The 24,445-nt window shown below is 38.1% G+C and overlaps 1 protein-coding gene and 1 long non-coding RNA gene across 2 annotated transcripts in view; one reads left to right on the top strand and one right to left on the bottom strand.

Annotated features, from left to right (window-relative positions):
• LOC136873659 (uncharacterized) overlaps nt 1–16,790 on the top strand; it is a 131,659-nt gene extending 114,869 nt beyond the window's left edge. The window contains exon 3 of the long non-coding RNA XR_010860153.1: nt 16,661–16,790. This is a non-coding gene — a long non-coding RNA (uncharacterized lncRNA). The remainder of the gene's footprint in view (nt 1–16,660) is intronic.
• The window catches only part of Arp3 (Actin-related protein 3), a 95,604-nt gene that overhangs the window by 35,350 nt on the left and 35,809 nt on the right, over nt 1–24,445 (bottom strand). The window contains exons 3-5 of the mRNA XM_067146735.2: nt 16,637–16,793; nt 10,186–10,343; nt 730–1,047 (exon numbers count right to left, since the gene is read on the bottom strand). Coding sequence (XP_067002836.1) covers nt 730–1,047; nt 10,186–10,343; nt 16,637–16,793 — 633 coding nt within the window. The remainder of the gene's footprint in view (nt 1–729; nt 1,048–10,185; nt 10,344–16,636; nt 16,794–24,445) is intronic.

Raw genomic sequence — 24,445 nt, 5'->3', positions numbered from 1 at the left:
ATGCACTCTGTCATATCTCGAGGTGTATCCCATTTTTACTTAATTGCGGTATTTAGTATTTAAATGAAGCAATTGTTTAGTCCGACTTTATTTTTAACGAGTTATGAACTGTTATTGGACACGTTATTTACGCATTTATTACGAAATTATGTTCTCTTTCATATTACAATAGACTACGACATCGCCTTCGAATGTCGACGAGAGAACTCGCCAGTGGACATAACGAGGAAACGATACCGAAGATAATGGAATGCAACATAATCGCTGGGATGCATAAATATCGGTAACGGGAAAAATCGTGCGCGCTTAATCACTCATAATAACAGATGCATCAGTGATAGGGTTCTTGCTGTAACCAAAGGATAATACACAGTTTAATATATGAATTTTGAAGGGACAGCACAAAATTGTCTGTATAACGGGGTTATCGTTATATGCCGTACTCGATATATCGGACTTCTACTGTATCTTGCATCTTTTTGCTAGATGGCCTCTCAAAGTTTTTGAAGTATATAATCCTTCTGGATTAATAACGGTTCTGTGGTGCCAACCGACCCATATCTTTATAAACAACCAAACATCATGGAAAGCTGACAAAATGAAGACACTACAATAACTGTCGAAACTTTAACAAGAATTTATTAACCAGAGATTAAATTATGCTTATATGTTACTATTTACATTTGATAAATTATTTTCAACTACAAGGAGGGAAGGAAACAACCATACCTCTGGATGGAAAAATATTTCTGGACCCAGGAACCGTTCATAGCCAACCTCAACTACGAAGGGGCTCTTTGTAACGGAATTAATACCGTCATATTTCTTCATCCATTTTGATGAGTCTGCATCATACTTCGCAAATTCTTTGGCAATGTCAGGACAAATATAACAAAATCGTTCTTTAATAGCTTTTGCAGTTTCTAGAGACTGTTCTGGTGGAATTCCTATTTCACGTTCTCTAAGAAGCGACTGGATGAAGTATGTTATGTTGCGGCCTGCAATTGGAATATGTTTGATACAACTACCAATCACGTAGCCCTCTGCCTGAAACAGAAAGAAGATATTATACACAAAGACCAGAAAATTCAGTACAGTACCTATTTTTCCAACATTCACATCAAATTGATTGGTACAAGGTAATAAATTAACAAAGAATTTTACTGTTCAAATAGTAACATTGTAAGAAGTTCAGTGTTTTCTTTCAAGTTGCACCTCTGTGTGTAACCACTGTACTATAACAATTACAATGCTCACCCAAAATACCTATGTTCTGTAATGGACCGGTCTCTGAAGTATAAAGAACATCTGTAAAACAGCACCGATGATTAAAACAAGAAACTACATCCTGCATGCAATAGTTCTGTGAACAATGGACCTTTCCTTGATTTACCCAGTTTCAGAAACTACAATCTTATGTGTCTCTGTACAAGTTGACCCCAAAGGTGAATGAAACGATCAGGACAGTGTTGCAAACCATCCACTTAATGATCCGTATTGATAAATGAGTCAATAAATCAAGCAGAGAGCAAAGACATTTCTAGTCATCTATTATAACATGTTTTCAGAGATGTGCTTTAGCCATAAGTTTTAACCAAAACAGACACAGCTAAGTTCTTAACCTCCTTCCCGCTCTTGTCCTCTCCCATGTTTTCAAAGGTACAACCTTTAATTTTTTAATATGTTAGAGACAGTTTTAGGATTCACGTAGAATAATATGTCTGCACTTTTATGAATTTCTACCTAAACCAAAAAAGTGTAGCTGATGATGTTTAGTTAACTTAAATGACACATGTACTACTTCTAAATTAAATCTGCCAAAGGCAAAATAAATATCAATTAGGTGGAACAATTTCTCTGCTTGATTTATTGAGTATAGTGTTGTCGGGTACCATGCCACTGAAATGGCTGCGAGTGTTATCATCCGTCCTCAACACGTTCAAAGAAAAATAGCTCTGCTGTAGAAAGAATGGCTAAAGTACTGCAAGAATCCAAACTGCTTATACAAGACGACTGCAACCTTTGGAATCCAGAGAGATTAAAATCCAGAATATCTTAGGAAATCTTGACAAGAAGCTGATTAAATCTAATTTTTGGCTATGCAGGTTTCATACACCTCCGTAGCGTAACAGTGTTGTTAGGTGCCGTCCTTGGGGGCAAGGTTCGATTCCCGGTACTGCCAGAAATTTAAAAAAAGGCAGGAGGGCTGGTTTGTGGTTAGAATGGTACATGCAGCTCACCTCCATTGTGGGTGTGCCTGAAAAGAGCGGCACCACCTCGAGATGAGGACATGAGTTTATTTTTTTAATGCTGGTTTCAACTTACAAGAAGGGTTTGGTAATGTCTGAATTAAGATTTGACCAAACCATGGAAGATGTATGCACCGAGAGTCCCTTCTGCGACTCTGGCTGTGGCTCTGATCTGGCCATGGTAATGGACTAGATCAGGGGTTTTCAAACTGTGCAACGACTGGTAGAAAAATATTGTGTAATCTGCGGTATTTATAAAAACTATAATCCTGTATTTTACTTTGATACTCCGCAATTCACAGCCACTTCACTATTATACTTTTTCCTGAAGACAAAAACTACATATGCACACTTCCAGTCTTGAGGATGTGTCTCACAACGAAGCGACAGTATCATAATTTTCATTCTTGCATACTTCCATGAGTGAAAACGAAACAATGATACAACAGAATATTGTGAGAGCCTAATACAAAATATTCAAGCATTATTTTCAAGGAAATCTAAACAGCACAACTTATCTGTATGAGAGTGACTTTCTTCACTGTATTTAAAAAAAAAACAGGAACAAATTTTGATTCAGACTTACGTCTAAAAGTAATAAACATTGACCTGGACACAAGGAGGCTGTGCTTGGTTAGGCAGGCACATGCCTCACACGAACAAATGTAATAAATACGTGACCATAATGTTTATACTCTGCTTAAGAATACACACCAAGTTGTTGTATATTTTCCTAAATAACTGTATTATTAGAGATGGGACAAATGGTTACTTTCCAGTATCATGTTCCTGTGCATCCGTTACAGTGTAGTATTAGGTTGGAGTATTAGGATATAAAAGTAACATAATACAAGTTGCAGGTCAACATTTGGAAGGAACTTCCACTATACCTGCTGCCCCTTGCAGCCCATAACCGTACCTGAGTAAGTACTTCAGCTCGCTTTCTTCTCTCCCACTCTCCCTTTTGCCAGCTTGTTACATTCTTGACTATTCCTAGAAAATGTCTGCAGTACACTCCAAGAACTAATACTTCAAAACCTTCATTTGTAAAAATCGCCGTGATTGCAAGATACCTCTATGCATTCCTAAATGTCCAAGGATCTGTCTTTAAACAGACACTCAGAACCGACATTATAAAATACATCGATGAACGAGTGTTACATATACTTCAAATGTTGCCAAAATGAGATATGAGGAAACAGTACTTCCATCAGGCCAGAAGTAAAGAGTTTAATCCAGAACATTTTTGTCTTTTTACGTCGCATCGACACAGACTGATCTTGTGGTGACGATGGGATAGGACAGGACTAGGACAGAAGTGACCGTGGCCTTAGCTGGGGAACAGTCCCAGCATTTGTTTGGTGTGCACATAGTAAACCACCAAAAACCATCTTTAAAAAAATATATATATATTTTGCATCTTCTTACAATGCATTTCTAAGAAACCGTTTTCTTGTAATTGAGTTTTTATCCACATAAATTGTATTGGGTCTTTTACTCCTTGTCCACAACACAGCGTGAAACATGAGATACAATGTAGTTTCGATGAACTACGCTTCTGTATGTATCACCACCTGTAAGCCTAATACAATGCACTTTGAATAACTAAAGAATATCTGTAATCGGCCAGCAAGTAACAGGGTACTAGGGTAGGAATATCAGTAATGCCTCTAAACTGTTATAAAATATTAGCTCGCGCCTGCGCAGGAGTGCACCCTTAAAGCGAGCTGCTATGCTTCCTAATATCCGTTAGCCAATCAGAAACTCCTATCCTCCCCTTAGTTTCGCTGAGACAGTTACTTTTGTATTAGGGTCTCTGATGGAACAGCTTACATTGATGGAATAAGATACAATATCAGGTTACGATATGTAACTCCCATCTCTATGTATTATGTACACATGACTAGAATGGTATATTTTAATACAATAGCAGATCATTTAAATGCCATTTTAGTAATCAATTGTATAATCACTAGTTGCTAATACTAGGTGATAAAATAATGGAGTTTTAAATTTTAGCTTTGAAAAAGTATGAATGTTGGTTTGGTGGTACGCCAGTTTAAAAATTTGGGAAACCCTGGAGTAGACCATACAGCACTGAGTGTTGGGTGGCAGAAATAATCGAGAGGGGCAGCAGCTTCGGGTGGAGGAACCCTCTTGAGAGGGAGATGCTCCTCCAGAGGAGGAAATACCTCTGAAACCCATCAGGCACCGGCCTTTAAAATCCCTTTGAAGGGTTGACATCATCAAGGGCAAAGAGACCTGGCCAAATGCTGGAAAGTGTTCAAAGATGATAATGATCCAGCATGTAGCCATTATGTGTCCACTGGGAAGGTTTGACAGATCTATCCAGGACCTGTACCATGCCACCAAAGAAGCCATCAGCCAGCTGAATCTAGTGGATGTTATGATTTTTATGAAGTGTTCTGCAGTCTTACCCATTAATCTGTAAATAATTATAATGTATCTTATTATGTTGTTTGCTGTAACAGTTTAGAAATTGCAATAATGTGTCCTCATTCTGCTTCCTCTAGTCAAGATCTAGCACAAGTAAAAATGTTTTAAAAAAAACCAACAGTTAACACATGCTTAACACCATATTTTTCAGTTCCCATGAACTGGTTTTGTTTACTATAACTGCACAAGCTTTGATGGTGCTATTTTGAGGATCTAACAAATCGCTGGGCTGAAGCCTTAACCCTTTGCTGCTCAATCTACTCAAAGTCATTCAAAGTTTTTTTGGATCCATTTCCCAATGGCCTGAGGTCATGTTTTTTTTTTTTCATCGAGCTGCTAGTGCTCCATGCAAGTTACTTATTCTCTGGAACATTTCCCCAGTCATGGCCACAAACTTTACAGACCAATTCCTTATCTACACTATTGGTCTAGTAATATTCATTTCAATGAGAAGTCAAATCCATGGAAGTCTCCTGTTCCTCACAGATCTAATGGGACAGAAATATAGCATTGGCAATTAAGTTCGTGATAGTGCCTACATATCCGTTACTCCGTATGTATAGGGAATGGAGGGTCAAACGTAATTTGAGGGATCCATTTTGGTCAACTATGTCAGCCAAATTAAAGACCTTCCAGTGAAATAAAATGTCGTATAGCTTTTAGTGCCGGGAGTGTCCGAGGACATGTTCGGCTTGCCAGGTGCAGGTTTTTGATTTGACTCCCGTAGGCGACCTGCACGCCCTGATGAGGATGAAATGATTATGAAGACAACACATACACCCAGCCCCTGTGCCAGCGAAATTAACCAATGATAGTTAAAATTCCTGACCCTGCCGGGAATCGAACCCAGGACACCTGTGACCAAAAGCCAGCACACTAACCACTTAGCCATGGAGCCAGACAGGACCTTCCAGTTATTTCATTAGTAAGTAAAAAACAAGTCAAAAGTTGAACTTCTACACATTCAGTATATTGGTCTATTCCTGCTATTTTTACTGTCTGCATTTCCCTCAAAAACTAACAGAACAAATCCTACGTGTCTTAAGATGTGTCCTATCATTCTTTCAATCAATCTATCAATACTGATCTGCATTTAGGGCAGTCGCCCAGGTGGCAGATTCCCTATCTGTAATAGCTGTAGTAGCTCATCTTTGTAACCTTTGTTATCTACCGTACATCTTAATTGATAAATTTCATCACCTTTTGAGAGGTCGAAACCGGTCCTACATGTGACAATAAAATAGTATTGATTAGGTGGAACTTCTCTTTCATTTATGACTTATCTACCGTACATCTCTTGCCCATTTTGCTTGCATGGTTTTAATGGAAAATAATCCTAGTCTTTTGATAATCCAATCACCGCTCATTCTTAACACAAGTTCTTAGCGGGCACTACATCACATGTCAGTTTATGGGGTTCAGTTAAGTTGATATTACGGGAATAACCGTTAGAGCACAAACAGGGGAACTCCTGCTCTTGACGTCCAACGTTCAAGAGCAAGGGTGAATCCTAACCTTGTACTATATCTCAAACTATACACTTGTTATACATGCAGCTTTACAGGCATTTTAACAATTTTAGAGAATATTGAAAATTGTTTTATGGACTTCATAGCATTCTTTTGGCTACTTTAAATGTGAACTTGCAGTCTGGTTACACTCAACTAATTAGTCAGTAGGAAATATAAACCTGCACTTTTTCTGAATTTTACACATTTTGTTTCAAGCTAACGAAGTTTATAGAAAACATAATTTGCATTAAGATGTTATAGTTGGCAATCCTGCCAATGTGAGTCCTAGAACACACTGACCCAGTGTGTTTAGCATCTGTTAAGGCTCCCAGCTCAAGGTTACGAATGAAGATCTCAACGGTAACTAAACGGAGAAGGGCTTCAGTACACTGTTGGTGGTGGAAAAGGCAATCCAGTGCTCAGCTTGAGTAAAAGGTACCTGTATCCAAGTTGGAAGAAGATATCAGTTGTAGGGTCTGTACAGTGACACTTCCCATGTTAAGGACGGCTGATGAATAGCACAAAATGGTATTCATTTGTATCGCCACACGGGTATGGCGATACAAATGAAGATGGAGAGAAACTGTTGGACTTTCGTATCAGAAATAACCTGATAATATAACCTGATAATAAAGAACACATGGTTTATGAAGAGGAATAGCCATAAGATCAGCCGATATAGTTGGAATGGACAGTATGGAACACTCGTCGATTTTATAATAACAGACCAAGAATGGGGAAGATATGTCATGAATACGAAGATAATCCCCAGTGAAAGTATGGAAGGTGATCATAGATTATTGTTTGTGGAATTAAAACAAGTAAAAATCCCGAAAATTGTATTGAAGAAGAAACCAAAGATCAGGATTTGGGAATTGGAGGAGGAGGGGGATAAAAGAATGGCATTCCAAGATTGTATAAAAAGGAAGTTGCCTAACACGGAAATACGAAGTGGAGAAGAAGAGCGGGACAATTTAAGAGAGACATTTGTGGAAGCAGCAATTGAGGTATGGTGGACAGACAAAATAAAAAGAAGAAATAAAAGAAAGGAACAAGGTGAAGAAAGAAATAGAGAAGGAAAAGGAAAAAACGTATCGGAGGGATGAGAATAAGATAGAAAGGTTACATGTAGAATACAAAAGATTGAAACTACAAGTAAAGAGTAGTATCAAGGAAGACAAGAAGAAATGTTGGGGAGAGTTTAACTAACAAAATTGAGCAAGATAGTCAAGGAAATCAGAAACTATTATACAAAGTACTAAAATTGAAAAGAATAAATCAAGGCATTAGGGAGTACATGACGAAAAGGGTCTTCAGAAAGTGATGGCAAAGTATTTTGAAAAACTTTACAATGAGGATGACTGCTCGGAGGAAGAAGGAGATAAGAAAATGGAAATAATAGATGGAGAAAAAGAAGAGAACCCGATAACATGGTTGGAACTTGAAAGGGCAGTGAAAGCAATGACCAACGGTAAAGCAAGTGGAAGAGACAAATTCAATGCTGATATGATTAAGGCAGCAGGAAGCATTGGACTACAGTGGCTATACAGAGCCCTCAATGCCATATGGAAGGATGAAAGGATACCTGAAGAATGGCAACAAGGAAGCACTGTACCACTGTTCAAAAAAGGAAATAGGAAGAAATGTGAAAATTATAGAGGTATAACCCTATTATTGAGTGATGCTAGTAATGCCATTCCTTATGCAGCCAGTCCCTGCTCTGGATGGTGTGAAATTGTCGCTCATAGGGTCGGTTGGTGCACGCATTTCAGTGGGCTTGGCAGACTGATATGCAATAGCAACTTCTGGCTCAGCGAGGAAAGCAACGGGAAACCACCTCACTCCTCATTTCCCTAGTACGCCTCTTCAGTGACACCTAGGCCATCTATGACAGCTAATGGTGGACCTGTTGAGGATCCAGCCAGCCTTCGGGCTGAATACCCAACATACATACATACATACATACATACATACATACATACATACATACATACATACAACCCTATTATCACATGGGCTAAAAATGATGGAGAAAGTTGTAGTCAAAAGACTGAGGGATATAATAGAAACACAGTTAGACGAACAATATGGCTTTAGACCGAACAGATCAACAATAGACTTGATATTTACAGTGCGAGCGATAGTGGAAAAACATCTGGAAAGGAACAAGGAAATCATCTTCGTATTTTTGGATTTGGAAAAAGTTTATGATACAATTAAGAAAAAACATGTATGGGAATGCCTACGGAAAAGGAATGTACCAAAATCATTAGTTAACAAGATAAACATGTTGTATCATGAGAGTAAAAGCAGCGTACAAGTGGGGAGTGGTGACTCTGAAACATTTTATACAAAAAAAGGTCTCAAGCAAAGAAGTGCACTGTCACCATTATTGTTTATTATATTGATGGATGAAATACTAAAACGTGTAAAACAGAGCATCAGTAGTGATGAAGTGAATGCTTTGGTATTTGAAGATGATGATGTGATTTGGGGAAAGGAAAGAAAGCAAGTACAAAGGAGACTAGACATTTGGAATGGAAATCTGAAGGAGTTTGGAATGGTAATTAGTAAAAAGAAAACTGTAGTCATGCACTGTGGTAAAGAGAAAAAGAGAAGCCAAGTGAACATAGATGGAGAACGGTTAGAGAATGTAGAACATTTTACATATCTGGGTAGCATTATTATTGGAAGTAATGAAATCAACCCTGAAATTAATAACAGACTAAGTGAAGGTACAACATTTTATCATCAAGTCAGAGAGCTTTTATGGGATGACAAAGAACCCAAGAGAACAAATTTAACATTATACAGATAGTATTTCGTACCATAGACTAGAAACGCTGGTAACTAATAAGAGACAAGATAGTAAGATCCAAGCAGTAGAAATGAAATTTTTAAGAACATTGGTTAAAAAGACAAGAAGAGATAGAATTCAAAATATTAAAATCAGAGAAGAGCTAAATATAGAACCATTAGTACAGAACATACAGAAAGCAAAATTGAGATGGTTCGGACATGTAAAAAGAAAGGGAAAGCAACGGGTAGCAAGAAGGGAATTGGAAAGAGAGGTTAAGGGAAAGAGACCAGTTTGAAGACCGAGAAGAAGGTGGATTGATCAGATTTGGAAGGACATTAGAGAAGCTGGATTGGATGTGGCGGAATTAACGGAGCAGGAAAAGTGGAAAGACAGAAAGGAGTGGAGGAGGCTTGATAACCACACCCGGGCGACTGGAGTGGGACATTGATGATGGTGATGAAGGCAACGGGAAACCACCTCAGTTAATATTATTTTTCCCAAGATGTCATGAGTGGATCACAACCATGATTGCACCTGGCGAAAGGCACAACAACTTTTAATTGGTTTTCTAATTGCAGATTTTGGATTTGTTACAATAATCGTCTGGCATTCCAAATACAGCTGTGGTCTAATTTAGGACTCAGCGTAGTGGCCTTCGGTTCAAAGATCCCTGGATTCGATTCCAGTCAGGTTGTGTTTGGTTAGTTTTTCTGTGTTAATACACATCTCCATTTTCATACAACACATCACAGAAACACAGCTCTTGACAAAGGGCAAACATCCAAAAAGAAAACTGGGCTTAAAGCAGATTAGTGCCAATCCCAGACAATTGGGATAAAGGCCAGGGAAGAAGTATGGTTTCCCTCCTTGATTTACTTTTGTCGTTTTCCCAGGTAGATCCAGGTATCATACCATTGTTGGACAAGGCAACAGTGTTCTGAATTAATTCTTCTTGTGTTCTCTGAGCTAGTTGCAATAAGATGTTTGAAGCTGTATTTTCCTCATACCCACCTCAGACATTTTGCACTTTCCATTGGAAAATTAACTGGTTGACTTAAAATATAGTAAATGGTAGCAATTTACACAAATTAGGCAATCTACCACCTTACAAGGCCATGAAGTGTCTCGAGCCTGTCACATCTTGCTTAGTAACAACTGCAGCACTCACCACAGGAATGACGTGGGTGACTCCATCTCCACTATCCACTACGATGCCTGTAAGAGTTCTCTCGCTCACAGAACGAGATGCCCACGATGCAGCCAGAGCAAGCACTGCCTGCACGGCTATGTATAGCCCGGGAACATTAAATGACTCGAACATGATTTCTGGAAGGAAAAAAAAAGTGATCATCTTTAATCTATTTCATGTGTTATAATAACTGTAATCAATCCTTAACTCAAATTATATAAATTCCTGTGTGAGAGAAGTTGTATGGGACAATGATGTAGTGATGAACTGCAAGGAGGATTATACACCAATAATGACTGGACAATGTCCGACAGAAGCAAGAGTAGGGTCCAAGCAACTAATATCAGGTTCCTGAAAAAAAAAGAAAAAAAAAAAATCGCAGAAAAAGAACACGAGGGACCGGCTACGGTGAAGTGACAGGACGGAGAGTTGGTGTTTGGAAACAGCAGGACAGGACTGATTCAGAGAAGCAGAAGTGATTTCGGCACAAGGTGAGAATACCAAAGCAAGCATACATAAAACAAAGCCAGGGAGGAACTAGATGAAAGTGCATTAAGGACAAAAGAATCAATGTTGATAGTATGTTTGAATAGGAATTAAGAGAGGAGCATTTGTATACTACCCTACCCAGAGAATGGATGATACGAATTCCTACCACAAGAGTTAGAGGATTTATTGCATATTTGTTAAAGGACAATACCAACATAATGTGCCCCTGATAATGCCAATTGACTATACCCCTTTTATTGTTTGTAATGTTCGAGTGTGATTTGATAGATCTAGTGATGTTCTTATAAGAACGAACATGTTATTCTACAGTATTTTAATGAAGTTGTTCAAGTATAACCTGTTACCGAATCTTCTCTTTTTCAGAGAGTTTATACATTTATTTATTCAAAATTAATTTTGACAGACTGAAGAACCTAAACAATTATGATTAACATAGGAAATTTCAGCTTTTCTACGCTTCCAATATTCCTTCACCCTCCCAGATGTTGACATCCGTTCTTCAACTGAAAACACTCTACCTTTTGCCCTTTTATTAATTTTGGTTTGTAGTGTTTCATGTGAGTCACTGAGAACCGTAATTTTGTCTCTTTTGTTCTTGAGATCATTTAGTGTTATTTGGAGTTCATTGATAACATTCTTAATTTCTGTGATCCATTTAAACCTGGTATTGCTATTCCATAATTTTTCTATTAATTCTAGTTTCTGGTGTTCTAATCAGATATCCAAAAAATGAGATGTGCTTCTTTCTAACTGTGCTCAATACAGGTTTGATTTCCTTATAAACTGTGTTATTTGAAGCTATTCTCCAATGGCCATTAACTTGATATTGTTTATTTATACACGTTCCAAATATTCTTCTTTCTATCTTAAGTATTGTATTTTATCAATTTCAGCTGCATAAGTCACCTCTGACTGTTTCATGTCTTAAGCTTTTCTTGTTGTATCATTTGCTTTGTTTACAATTTATTTATTCTAATTTGCCAGCTTGGTTTTTTTGTTTAGATTATAAGTTATAATTTCACCTGATACCTAAATTTATCAAGAATTTTGATTTCATGTTCATCTATATTAATTTTATTTTTGTGTGATGGATCAGTTAACAAGATTTCAGCTTTCTCAAAAGAAATTCTAAGACCTATTTTCTGTTCTGTTTCCTGCAGAGATCTCATGTGATGCTGAATATTGATGGATAATAATAAAAAATGCAGGTAGCAGGTAGGGACCCTCTTCGGAGACAGCCCTACCCAGGGAGTGGCGCCCCTGCCTATGTGAGTCCCAGAGCACACTGACCCGGTGTGTAACATCTGGTATGGGTCCCAGTTCAGGGTTACAAGTGAAGACCTCAACGGCATCTACGGCGGAGATGACGGAAGGGGCATACCCGTAGCGTCCGTACTCCAGAGGAGTGGCTACGAAAGGCGTCTGTCTCTGTGTTAGGGGCGGCCTAATTTTGAACCTGGCAGTAGGTATAAAATGCCTTTACTGTGGCGAGCCCATCGTAACAATAGCCTATATGGACAAAGCAGATGTGGTGCCTCGGAAAAGGTTAGGGCGTCCCCTGCTTAAAGCGACGCGCAGCTCTTCAGGTGCTGGGGGAACTGTGAAAAATGGGCAATCAGCACCAAACTACATCAAAATTGCAACAGTAAACGTACTGACACTGACGGGAAAGACAGAAGAACTGGTTGACTTCATGATAGAAAAAATATAGCCATACTTGGACTGTGCGAGACCAAGAAGAGGGGTACAGGGGAGATCCCTCTGAGAGAAGGATACAGGCTGTATTACAGCGGAGGACCTGAAGCAAAAAATGGAGTGGCCATCATACTTAGAAGAGAAATCCAAGAATATGTGGAATATACAAAGTACATCAGCGATAGGATGATGATAATGAGACTCCAGTTTGAAAATGGTGTGAAAGATCTATTTCAGTTGTATGCCCCACAAACTGGTTGCATAGATGAACATCTAGAGGACTTCTTAGAGGAAGTGGAGAGACAGATAGAAGAGAAGGAAGTACTATTGATGGGAGATCTAAATGCACAAGTTGGAATGGAAAGACAAGGAAAGGAAGATGTTGTAGGGCGCTTTGGATATGGAAATGTAAATCTTTGCATGAGGAATCAAATGATTGTTGGAAACACCTGGTTTAGGAAGAAGAACAGTCAGAAGATTACAAGGTATGGTTGGGGAGACAGACGAACAAAGACCATGATTGATTATATAATCATAGAGAAAGAACACCGGAAAAACCTTGTAGATGTAACAGCCATGCCTGAAGAAACCTTTGGTGGAGATCATAGAGTTGTGATAGGAAAATTGAAAGTTGGAAAGATTGAAAAACCCCAATGAAGAAGAGAGAAAAGAATTAAAATATGGAAGTTGAAGGAGAAAAGCATACAAGAAGAATTTCAAAGGGAAATAATACCCTTGGTACCCAGGACACAGATGAGGAATGTTGAAGAGGAATGGAAAAGATTTAAGGAAGCACTGGGTGGATGTGCAGAAAAGGTGTGTGATAGAACATCAGGAAAGGTGAAAGACAAAGAAACACTCTGGTGGAATGATAGGGTAAAGATTAAAGTGAAGGAAAAGAAAATGGCATGGAAAGCATGGAAAACATCTAAGACTGAAGAAAGTAGAAGAAAATATGTGGAGGCAAAGAATTTGGCCAAGAAAGTAGTGGAGGAAGAAAAGAGGAAAAGCTGGGCCTTATTCACACAGAAATTGAGAGATGATATACAGGGCAGCAAGAAATTACTGTATGGTATCTTAAGAAACAAAAAGAGAGATCAAGTAAACACCAGATTTGTGAAGGATGAAGGTGGCATAATTTTAACAAAGCCAGAAGAAATAAGAAATAGATGAAGAGAGTATTTTCAGAAGCTGCTGAACATAAGAACGGATGACAGTCATTCAATGGACGACCAGGAAAGGCAATTAGTTGATGAAGAAATGGATAAAGAAATTACAATGAATGAAATTGAAATGGCAGTAAGAAAGATGAAGAATGGAAAAACTGCTGGAATAGATGAAATTTCAGTGGAGATGATGAAGGCAGTTGGAGCTGTAGGCCTGCAGTGGACATATCAGGTTCTCAGGAATGTCTGGGAGAATAAGGAGGTCCCTGAGGATTGGCAAAAAGGAATAATCATCCCAATCTTCAAGAAAGGTGATAAGAAAGTTTTGAAGAACTACAGGGGTATTACTCTAATATCCCATGTTGCTAAGATAATGGAAAGGATACTGGAAAGTAGAATAAATTTGAGGGTTGAGAATCAGATACAGGAAAATCAGTTTGGTTTCAGAAGTGGAAGGTCAACAATAGAGCCCATTTTCATTATGAGACAACTAATGGAAAAGCATTGGGAGTACGGGAATGATATGGTGATGACATTCATTGATATTGAAAAGGCATATAACAGTGTCCCCAGGACGAAAGTTTGGGACAGTCTGGTGCAAAAAGGAATTGGATTAATAAAAATGATCATGGCATTGTATAAGGAATGTTGTTGTTGCGTGCAAACACAAGTTGGCAGGACAAGTTGGTTCAAAATAACTAGTGGGCTGAGACAGGGAAGTGTTCTATCACCAATCCTGTTTACAATAGTAATGGATGCCATCATGAGAACAGCAAAAGCAGCATATGGAGAAAGAGAAATGAACATGATGTTATTTGCAGATGATATTGTGATTTGGGGAGAAGACGACAGGAAGGTTCAAGAACAGTTGAATGTGGTGAATGGGAAGATTGAAGAATGTGGATTGAAAATAAGTGTACAAAAGAGTAAAACTCTTGTTATGACTAGAGAGAAGAAAGAAGGGAAAGGTCAGATTAGACTTGCAGACAAGCCCCTGGAAGTAGTGGAAACGTTTAAATACCTGGGGAGTGAATTAATGGAGAATGCTCGACTGGATGCTGAGATTAGTAAAAGGATTCAAGCTGGAAGTTGTTTCTATCATAGTGTAAGAAACATGTTATGGGACAAAGATGTGCCAACGGAAGCAAAGGATGTGACCGAGTCATGGAGAGCTACCCACCCCGTCTACTAAGTCTGGAGTGATTGTAGGGAGGGTAATGCCCTCTTTATCCTCATGAACTTTCCATTACTTGACTACCTCTCGGCCTGCTTACCTGTATCTTCTGCGAACAATGCTGTTCATGTCAATGACAAGTAGCCAAACATTTAGCACAGCAGGAAAATCTTGCTTCTGTACAAGAACAAAGTCAATCTGACAGCTGGTATTGTCACTGGTATAGGTGATCAAGTGACTGGAACAATGAAATATCCATAGCCTGTTTCCAGTCATTCGACCGGATCAGGAAAGGAATGAATGAAGCCTCCTACTAGCGGCATGGATAGGAAATGTGCCGGTTGCTGAAGCCTGTTGCAATCCTATGGGACAATGATTAATGACTGACAGATGAAATGAAATATTGGAGATTGCTGCTGGAATGAAAGATGACATGGAATACCAGAGTACCTGGTGAAAAACCTGTCCCGCCTCCATTTTGCCCAGCACAAATTTAACATGGAGTGACCGGGATTTGAAACACGGAACCCAGCAGTGAGAGGCCAGCACACTGCCGCCTGAGCCACGAAGGTTTATTGAGTGGAACAATATGGAATGAAATTTAATGCCAAAAAGAGCGAGGTAGTGATCACAACTAGAAAGGAGAGAATGCTTGGAGGGGAACAGCTTAGGAAAGTAGAGTGTTTATAAAGTACTGGGAAATATCACAGAGGAAAGTGGAAGAAATATAAGGAAATAATCGACCATGGAAGACAAGCAGGAGCATTCCTGTAAAGTGTCGGAGCAAAGATGTCCCTCAGAGAAGTACAGGACGTACTATGTACCTATTCTGACGAATGCAGCAGAAACTTGGGAAATGAGGCAGAGAGCTGTGACTAGGATACAAGCAAGTGAAATGAAATTTCTGAGAAGCAGTATAGGAATGACAAGAGTGAATAAGATGAGAAAGAAGAAGGTTAGAAATATAGGAAAAGAAGAACCACTAGAGAACAAGTTAGAGGGATCTAGACTTAGATGGTATGGACACATGCAGAGAATGACAGAGGAAAGGGTACTCAGGAGGATGCACGAAAGGGAGATAACAGGAAAACGACCGAGAGACAGGTGGACAAAAGGAGTGGAAAAGTGTGTATAGACAAGAGGAGATGGAGAGGCTTATGTTCCAAGCAGACCTGGCCAACAGCTGGAAACTGCAAATGATGATGATGATGATAAGCAGATTGGTTGCTTTGGCAAAATTAAAGATTTGCTGACCATCATCGTTCCTCAAACCATATACTTTGTTCCCATGGCAGTCATAACCATCAGTAGCACTTTCAACATGGTCGTTCAAGACTCCGCAAAGTAGTAGTAGTAGTTTCCCTGTCGGACAGGACAAGACGTGGTCGTACAGTTCATTCCAGAACTGATCCTTTTTCTCTTCATCATAGCCTGTTTTGGAAGCACAGGTAGTTTTGCCTGCGTTAATGCATTTTACATTAAAGTATATATAAGCTTGGCCATGATGGACACCAATGGTCCGCATTAACTTAATTACTGTTATTAATTATTTCAAGGTCCACCTTGTCAATACAATTCAAAATCTAGTATATTTACTAATACATAAAATACATAAACATATATAAGTACATGTTTTGAGAATTAATATTCTCTTCTTCAGCTTACAGATTATAATTACATGCATATCATTAGATAATTGTTAACCAGTTCAATTTTAGTACAACATACTAACTTTTTACAGGTCTTGTACATAACATGAATGATATTAATGATTGAACTTTTAATGTTATTGTATTGTTGTTTTTAACCAGTTTTTTCACACTTTTAAAGTTAACTACAGCTTTTTCCAATAACCTTGGTTAGTAGATAAAACAATGAGGATTACCTGCTGTGTACTCTCTGTTCTCAGGGGTGTTCAGCGGGGGTTCAGTCAGAAGGAAGTAGTGATCTTCAGGCTCAGCCCTCAAGTATTTGAAAATGCACTGCTCCAAGAAACGTTCCATGAGGTCCCAGTCCTCAACAAGGCCATGTCGTACAGGATACTGAGAAACAGTTTTTAAAAAAAAGTTGAAATAATACGGAAGGAAACAATTAAATAGTACAGTAAAACCTCATTTATCCAGCCCTTGTTCGTCTGGATATCCGGATAAGATTTGTAGCATTTAAAAAAATTTAATGTTCAAATTAGATAATTTTTAACTATGATAGCAAGAACATAACTATAAGTACACCAAATATTTGCTTTTTAGTTTGATTCAATGTACAGTTCCTGCATAGTCCGTACAATAAATTATGATAATACTGCAGTGTAAAATGCTTTTTCCTGAAGATGGTTTTCCGTGGTTTCCCATTTTCACACCAGGCAAATGCTGGGGCTGTACCTTAATTAAGGCCACGGCCGCTTCCTTCCAACTCCTAGGCCTTTCCTATCCCATCGTCGCCATAAGACCTATCTGTGTTGGTGCGACGTAAAGCCCCTAGCAAAAAAAAAAGAAGCTTTTTGTTAAGTTTAAGATTTACGAATGTCACAGTGCGCTGACGTGGTATGGCAGTGACTACAGCACTATGACGGAATAAGAAATTGTGGCAGCATGCACATCTACAGCAGACAGTCAGAAAGAAGACGTGGACGAGAGGAGGGAGCAATCATTCCGCACCAGCTGACAAACATCGTGGCATACTTGGAGCGTTAGTGCAACAACACTCCAGCTGAAACTATTAATGATAAAGATTTTTGTGACAGTGTTTCATTCAAATGTCACACATGTTTGAAACAGAAGACAGTAAGGCAATTCTTTGTTAAGAATTGATGTGATTTTGTGCGATTAAGATTTTTATATTTTTTAATGTCTTGTACTATGCACACAATTTTGTTACAAAACATAGGTTTTTATTGTCATAAATGATAAGCCTGCTTATTTAACCCTTTCAGCACTGCGTGCTATTATGGTTTTCCTACAGCTGAGCGCCAAGGTCAGGTTCCGGTTTTTGCAAGCCTTTGTTTGATCACTCACAGTTCAGTTGCTATTGTAGATAGAAACTTGAAATTTTTTTACGAATATGATTGTCTATACGAATAAAGCCTTACTCAGTTCATATATGACCATTAGTAAATATTTGTCAGGCAAAACCCAAAAATATTAATTAAAAATAAAACAAAACAAAACTTTAGCAATAAAATTTAGGTAGAACAATTTTTTTTTATCTGTCGCAAACATATTTATTGAATAGTACAACCTATTATGAAGCTATATTGAAAATTTCATTCATTTTGTACCTAAAATAAATCTGTAGTAAAAATAATTATTTTATATATCCAAATGAGCTACAAGTCTAATTACACTCGTTTCGTTTATATATCAATACTTACTAAATACGGTACAAACGTCTTTTACATAACACATAACATACTACAATTAATAATAATAATACTAATAAAGTTCAGTACAAGTATATTTTATAAGACCTCTCAAACACACTTATGTTTTGTCAAGCACAATGGATATTGTTACGGAGATATTGTCTGTTCCGGGAAGTACACCTCTACGCTGCACATTTAAATGTTGCGCCTAATAGAACTCCTCTTCTGAAGAAATCTTGAACTTGAAACTACACCTACTTAAACCGTTGCTCAGAAGATGTCACTACAGTATCTAATGAAATTTTGTTATTTTGAAGTTTCATGTACTGTATGAAATTCTATGTGTTTTGTTTACCATTTATCAAGAAGTTGGGACTTTCTTCAACAGAGGCCACTGCTAAAAAACTATGATCATGCACCCTGGTGCGAAGTGGAAGAACTTTGATTTGAAGAAGTTTTGAATTCCTAAAATCTTTTTTTACTAATTATGTTCATTCATTTTTGGGTTGGCAATACTGATCTTTTCTTTCCGCCTGTTTTGAATTTAGCCAATCATGAATTTCTGTAATTAATTTTCCGCCTATCACAGGCTTCTTCCTCGATTCTGAGTGTCACTTTTGATGTTAACCAATAAAGTGAGAGGGTGTGGCTGGTTTATTCATGAAAGATCGCGCTGATCACCAGGAGCTGGCAAGTTGCTTCAATGGTTCTACTCGTCTTCAACTCCTGCACGATTATGGATCTTCGTATGTGTTCGATTGTGATGTGACATTTGTGCCTGACAGTGTTTAAAAACTGGCTCATTTAACCGTTCTCCGTTATTCGTAAACATTGTGGGACTTTGCCTAGTGCTGCGTGTGCCATGCTGCCGCTCAGAGAATTGCGCATTGTTTTCTTTTGAGTGACTTGCATTTTACTTCTTCTGAGTTTTACAGTGTCTACCCCCGTTCATTTTTATATTGTCTCTTCTACTGATCCGGAGTGTACTTGATCTTTCATTTCCTTTTCCTATGCATTGTTTTTCATGTTTTAATCGGCTGATGATGACCTGGATTAGGGTCGAAACCGGTACCATTTCTACTTATTATTAAATGGGAATGTAATTCACTACATTTCTTATTCTTTTGTATTGAATAGGTTGAATCTCTTTATCAATTATTTCAATTTTAACTGTAATATTCTTCAATACGGAACAATGAAATTTTAAACTTTAAATACACTGGTTTATAGCGTCCAAAACCCTAATCACTGCCAACTTCATCATTCAACCTTTGTGTCCATCGGCAGGCTACTGCGTGAAGGAGGGCGGAAGAAAACCCTCACGTGACAGTAGTGCGCACATGAGTGTTAATATTTGGGCCGGCATTGATGGTGATGATTTACTTGGGCCGCATGTCCTTCCTCCTTGCCTGAATGCTACTGTTCCTGGATTATTGGAAGATTTTCCTCTGGGTATTTGGCAGAGAATTTGCCTGTGTCATAATGGCACTTTTCACACGCGTCACAGAGAACTTAGATGATCATTATCCAGGGAGATGGGTACGCCGTGGTGAGCCCCTTTACATCCCGGATCCCTCTGGGCTTGTTTTCCACTGCATACCTTAGTTATAATAAGCGTTTCATTATTATTATTAATTTCTATCTTAAACTTCTAGTCTGTTTTCGAACTCAGACTTCACTCATGTACTGTAACATAATCTTATGGTAGATCAATTTATTAATGCTGTCAGAAGTCTCTGGCTATACTGACGATACTGTTATAATTGTGCAGGGAAAAATTTTGATTGATGCTGTCACGGTCGACAATTACAGACATGATAATAAGCTTTTGGGCTTTTGCCACATTAAGAAAACAAGTTGAAATCCTTTACATTTTGCAGAGAACTTTGCTATTATTCCCTTCATCAGGAAAATAAACTAACATAAATTTGTAAATAGAGTAATGTTAAATGTTAGTGAGGTTAAGTACTTGGGAGTAATTTTTGACTCCAAGCTTTACAAAAATTTCACCACCACTTCTGTAGTAACTAGACAGATGGGGTTTAAGACCTAGAGGGATTCACTGGTAGTACAGTATGTCAATACAATGCTTTAGTCTAGTGGACTAAATTCACCGAGTGACTTGCCTGGTATTCACTGGCAGTATAGTACGTCAATACAGTGCTTTAGTTTAGTGGACTAAATTCACCGAGTGGCTCGCCTGTTATTCACTGGTAGTAAAGTACGTCAATACAGTGCTTTAGTCTAGTGGACTAAATTCACCGAGTGCCTTGCCTGGTATTACTAGAGCTTTCAAAACAACCCAAACTTCACTGAAGTATACCAACCCCCCTTGACATATCAATCAGAGGGGAGGCGAGGGTAGCAATCCACGGAATGTATTAGGGCATAAAACTACGAAATCTAAGATCAGTGTCAAGAATGTTTACTTAAGTTGTAGGCTACCCCTATTTTAAATACTAGCTGTTACCCGCCGCTTCGCTCACATGGATTTCGTAATTTCATAAAAGAATTTGTTCCTCGATTCTGCATTAAGACATTACATGAAAATTCCTAAAGTATAAAAACAACCGAAAAACTGAGTTTCATTTAAACCAGAAACTCTTTGTTTGTGGTATTGCCTACCAGGCTACTGGCAGAGCTATCTCTGCAACATGACACAGAACTGTGAATGTGAGAGGAAACAGTCTTCTCTCAAGCCAAAAACAAAAAATATGCGTTTCTTTATTTTTAAAGGAGATTCCAAATACTTAATTCCACGGCTGTAACACCTTCAGTTTCTGAGATGTAAGTCGTCGTCATCATCATTTCGCAACTCCAGTTTCGCGGGTGTGGTGAACAAGCACTTGCCATCTCCTTCTGTCTTCATACATCTTCTGATCCAGTACATCCTCCCATTTGTATCCTTTCTCCTCCACATCTGATCTTACAGTCTCTATCCAACGTTTTCTTGGTCTTCCCTGTGGTCTTCTTCCTACGAGGTAAGTATCCTTATAAAAATAATTCAACTCTTTTTCACTTCTCTACCTCACCATTAAATGGCTTTAAGGAAAACAAAATACAGGTCCCTTTATTTTTAAAGAAGATTTCAAATACCAATTATCATGTCCATAACATCTTCAGTTTCTGAGATATAGGTATCCTCATAGAAATAATTCAACTATTTTTTCACGTCTTTCTAACCCCAAAAGTGGCTTTTCCAAAAAAGACATGTTTCTTTATTTTTTTGCTATTTGCTTTACGTTGCATCGATACATATATGTCTTATGGCGACGATGGGATAGGAAAGGCCTAGGAATGGGAAGGAAATGGCCGACAGTGGGGTTCGCACCAACTATCTCCTGGATGCAAGGTTACAGCTGTGCGCCCCTAACTGCATGGCCAACTTGCCCGGTGTTTCTTTATTTTTAAAGGAGATTCCAAATGTAAACTGCGTCTGAAACATATAAATTTTTTGCAATTTATTACAAATATACTCATTTTCAAAATTCACCCGCCGTTTCAATTCCTTCGAACCCCTTAGGTCGATTTTTCCCCAAATATTTTTTTAAAGGAGATTTCACATACAAATTTTCACGTTTCTAACATGTTAATTTTTTGAGATATACTCATTTTAAAAATTCACCTGCAATTCTTCCCCTCCCCCTCCCCAAGTGGATTTCCCTGAAACAAAAATAAAACATGTTTATTTATTTTTAAAGGAGATTCCAAGTACCAGTTTTCATGTCTGTAACATCTTCAGTTTTTTAGATATAAGTATCCTCATAAAAAGAATTATAAAATTTCTTCACTTCTTTCTTCTTTTCCCCACACCTGTGGGATCGCGGGTGCAAACTGTGGATTTGGCCCTGTTTTACGGTCGGATGCCCTTCCTGACGCCAGCCCTATATGAAGGGATGTAATCACTATTGTGTGTTTCTGTGGTGGTTGGAAGTGTAGTGTGTTGTCTGAATATGATGAGGAGAGTGTTGAAACAGACACATACACCCAGTCCCTGAGCCAGAAGAATTAATCAGAAGGTATTAAAATCCCCAACCTGGCCGGGAATCGAACCCGGGACCATCTGAACCAAAGGCCAGTACGCTGACCATTCAGCCAACGAGTCGGACAATCAAGAGAACTTTCTGAAAAGCAAAAATGTGTGCTGATTTATTTTTGAAGGAGATTCCAAATACCAGTTTTTACTTCTGTAACATGTCTAGTTTTTGAGATGTACTCATTTTAAAAATGCACCCCATTTTCACGTGTTTTAACACCCCAAAAACAAAAAATTTGTGTCTTCATTTATAAAAATGATTCCAAATACCAATTTTTACAGTTGTAATATGTTAAGTTTTTGACATATACTCATTTTAATCATTCACCCCTTTTCTCTTCTTTTCAACCCCACTTAAATGGTTTTTCCAAAAAAAATAAAAAAAATATACAAGTTTCTTTACTTTAAAGGGGATTTCATTTACTAGTTTTCACGTCTGTAACTTCTTCAGTTTTTGAGATATAAATATTCTCATGAAAAGAATTCAACCCATTTTCCACTAATTTTTACCCTTCACAATTGGATTTTTGGAAAACAAAAAAATTTCCTTATTTTTGAGGGAGTTTCCAAATACCAGTTTTCACAGATTTAAAATGTTAAGTTTTTGAGATATAAATATACCCATTTTAAAAATTTACCCCTCTTTTCACCCCCTTAACGATGGAGTATCGAAAAATTCTTTCTTAGCGTGCACCTACACTGTAATATAAACATATCCCAAAAATTTCATTCCTTTATGTCTAGTAGTTTTGGCTCGGCAATGATGAATCAGTCAGAATATGTTATTTTATATACTGTATATAGATGAAATCAGAGTACACAATTGTAAAACAGCATTTCAAGAAGAAATTTAAGGCCATCAATGACGTAAATTACTGGAAAAAAGAGCCTGTTTACCCTGCGGTTTCTCTGGCCGGTTTACAGATGGATCAATAATAATAATAATAATAATAATAATAATAATAATAATAATAATAATAATAATAATAATAATAATACATACATACATTATCATTATAGACTGTTATGCCTTTCAGCGTTCAGTCTGCAAGCCTCTGAGAATTTACTAAACGTCGCCACAATCCTCGATTTGCAACTAGTGTTGTGGCCTCATTTAGTTCTATACCTCTTATCTTTAAATCGTTAGAAACAGAGTCTAACCATCGTCGTCTTGGTCTCCCTCTACTTCTCTTACCCTCCATAACAGAGTCAATTATTCTCCTAGGTAACCTATCCTCCTTCATGCGCCTCACATGACCCCACCACCGAAGCCGGTTTATGCGTACAGCTTCATCCATTGAGTTCATTCCTAAATTAGCCTTTATCTCCTCATTCCGAGTTCCCTCCTGCCATTGTTCCCACCTGTTTGTACCAGCAATCATTCTTGCTACTTTCATGTCTGTTACTTCTAACTTATGAATAAGATATCCTGAGTCCACCCAGCTTTCGCTCCCGTAAAGCAAAGTTGGTCTGAAAACAGACCGATGTAAAGATAGTTTCGTCTGGGAGCTGACTTCCTTCTTACAGAATACTGTTGATCGCAACTGCGAGCTCACTGCATTAGCTTTACTACACCTTGATTCAATCTCACGTACTATATTAGCATCCTGGGAAAACACACAACCTAAATACTTGAAATTATCTACCTGTTCTAGCTTTGTATCACCAATCTGACATTCAATTCTGTTGAATTTCTTACCTATTGACATCAATTTAGTCTTCGAGAGGCTAATTTTCATACCATACTCATTGCACCTATTTTCAAGTTCCAAGATGTTAGACTGCAGGCTTTCGGCACGGTCTGCCATTAAGACCAAGTCATCAGCATAGGCCAAACTGATTACTACATTTCTACCTAACTGAATCTCTCCCTGCCATTTTATACCTTTCAGCATATGATCCATGTAAACTACAAACAGCAAAGGTGAAAGATTACAGCCTTGTCTAACTCCTGTAAGTACCCTGAACAAAGAACTCATTCTACCATCAATTCTCACTGAAGCCCAATTGTCAACATAAATGCCTTTGATTGATTTTAATAATCTACCTTTAATTCCATAGTCCCCCAGTATATCAAACATATTTTCCCTCGGTACCCTGTCATATGCTTTCACTAGATCTACGAAACATAAACAACTGCCTATTCCTCTCGTAGCATTTTTCAATTACCTGGCGCATACTGAAAATCTGATCCTGACAGCCTCTCTGTGGTCTGAAACCACACTGGTTTTCGTCCAACTTCCTCTCAACGACTGATCGCACCCTCCCTTCCAAGATGCCAGTGAATACTTTGCCTG

This window comes from Anabrus simplex, chromosome 5 (assembly GCF_040414725.1).
Source record: "Anabrus simplex isolate iqAnaSimp1 chromosome 5, ASM4041472v1, whole genome shotgun sequence".
In the NCBI taxonomy this organism is placed as follows: Eukaryota; Metazoa; Arthropoda; class Insecta; order Orthoptera; family Tettigoniidae; genus Anabrus; species Anabrus simplex.
Note: the sequence above shows the minus strand (reverse complement) of the source record. Positions and strands in the feature narration are given on the sequence as shown.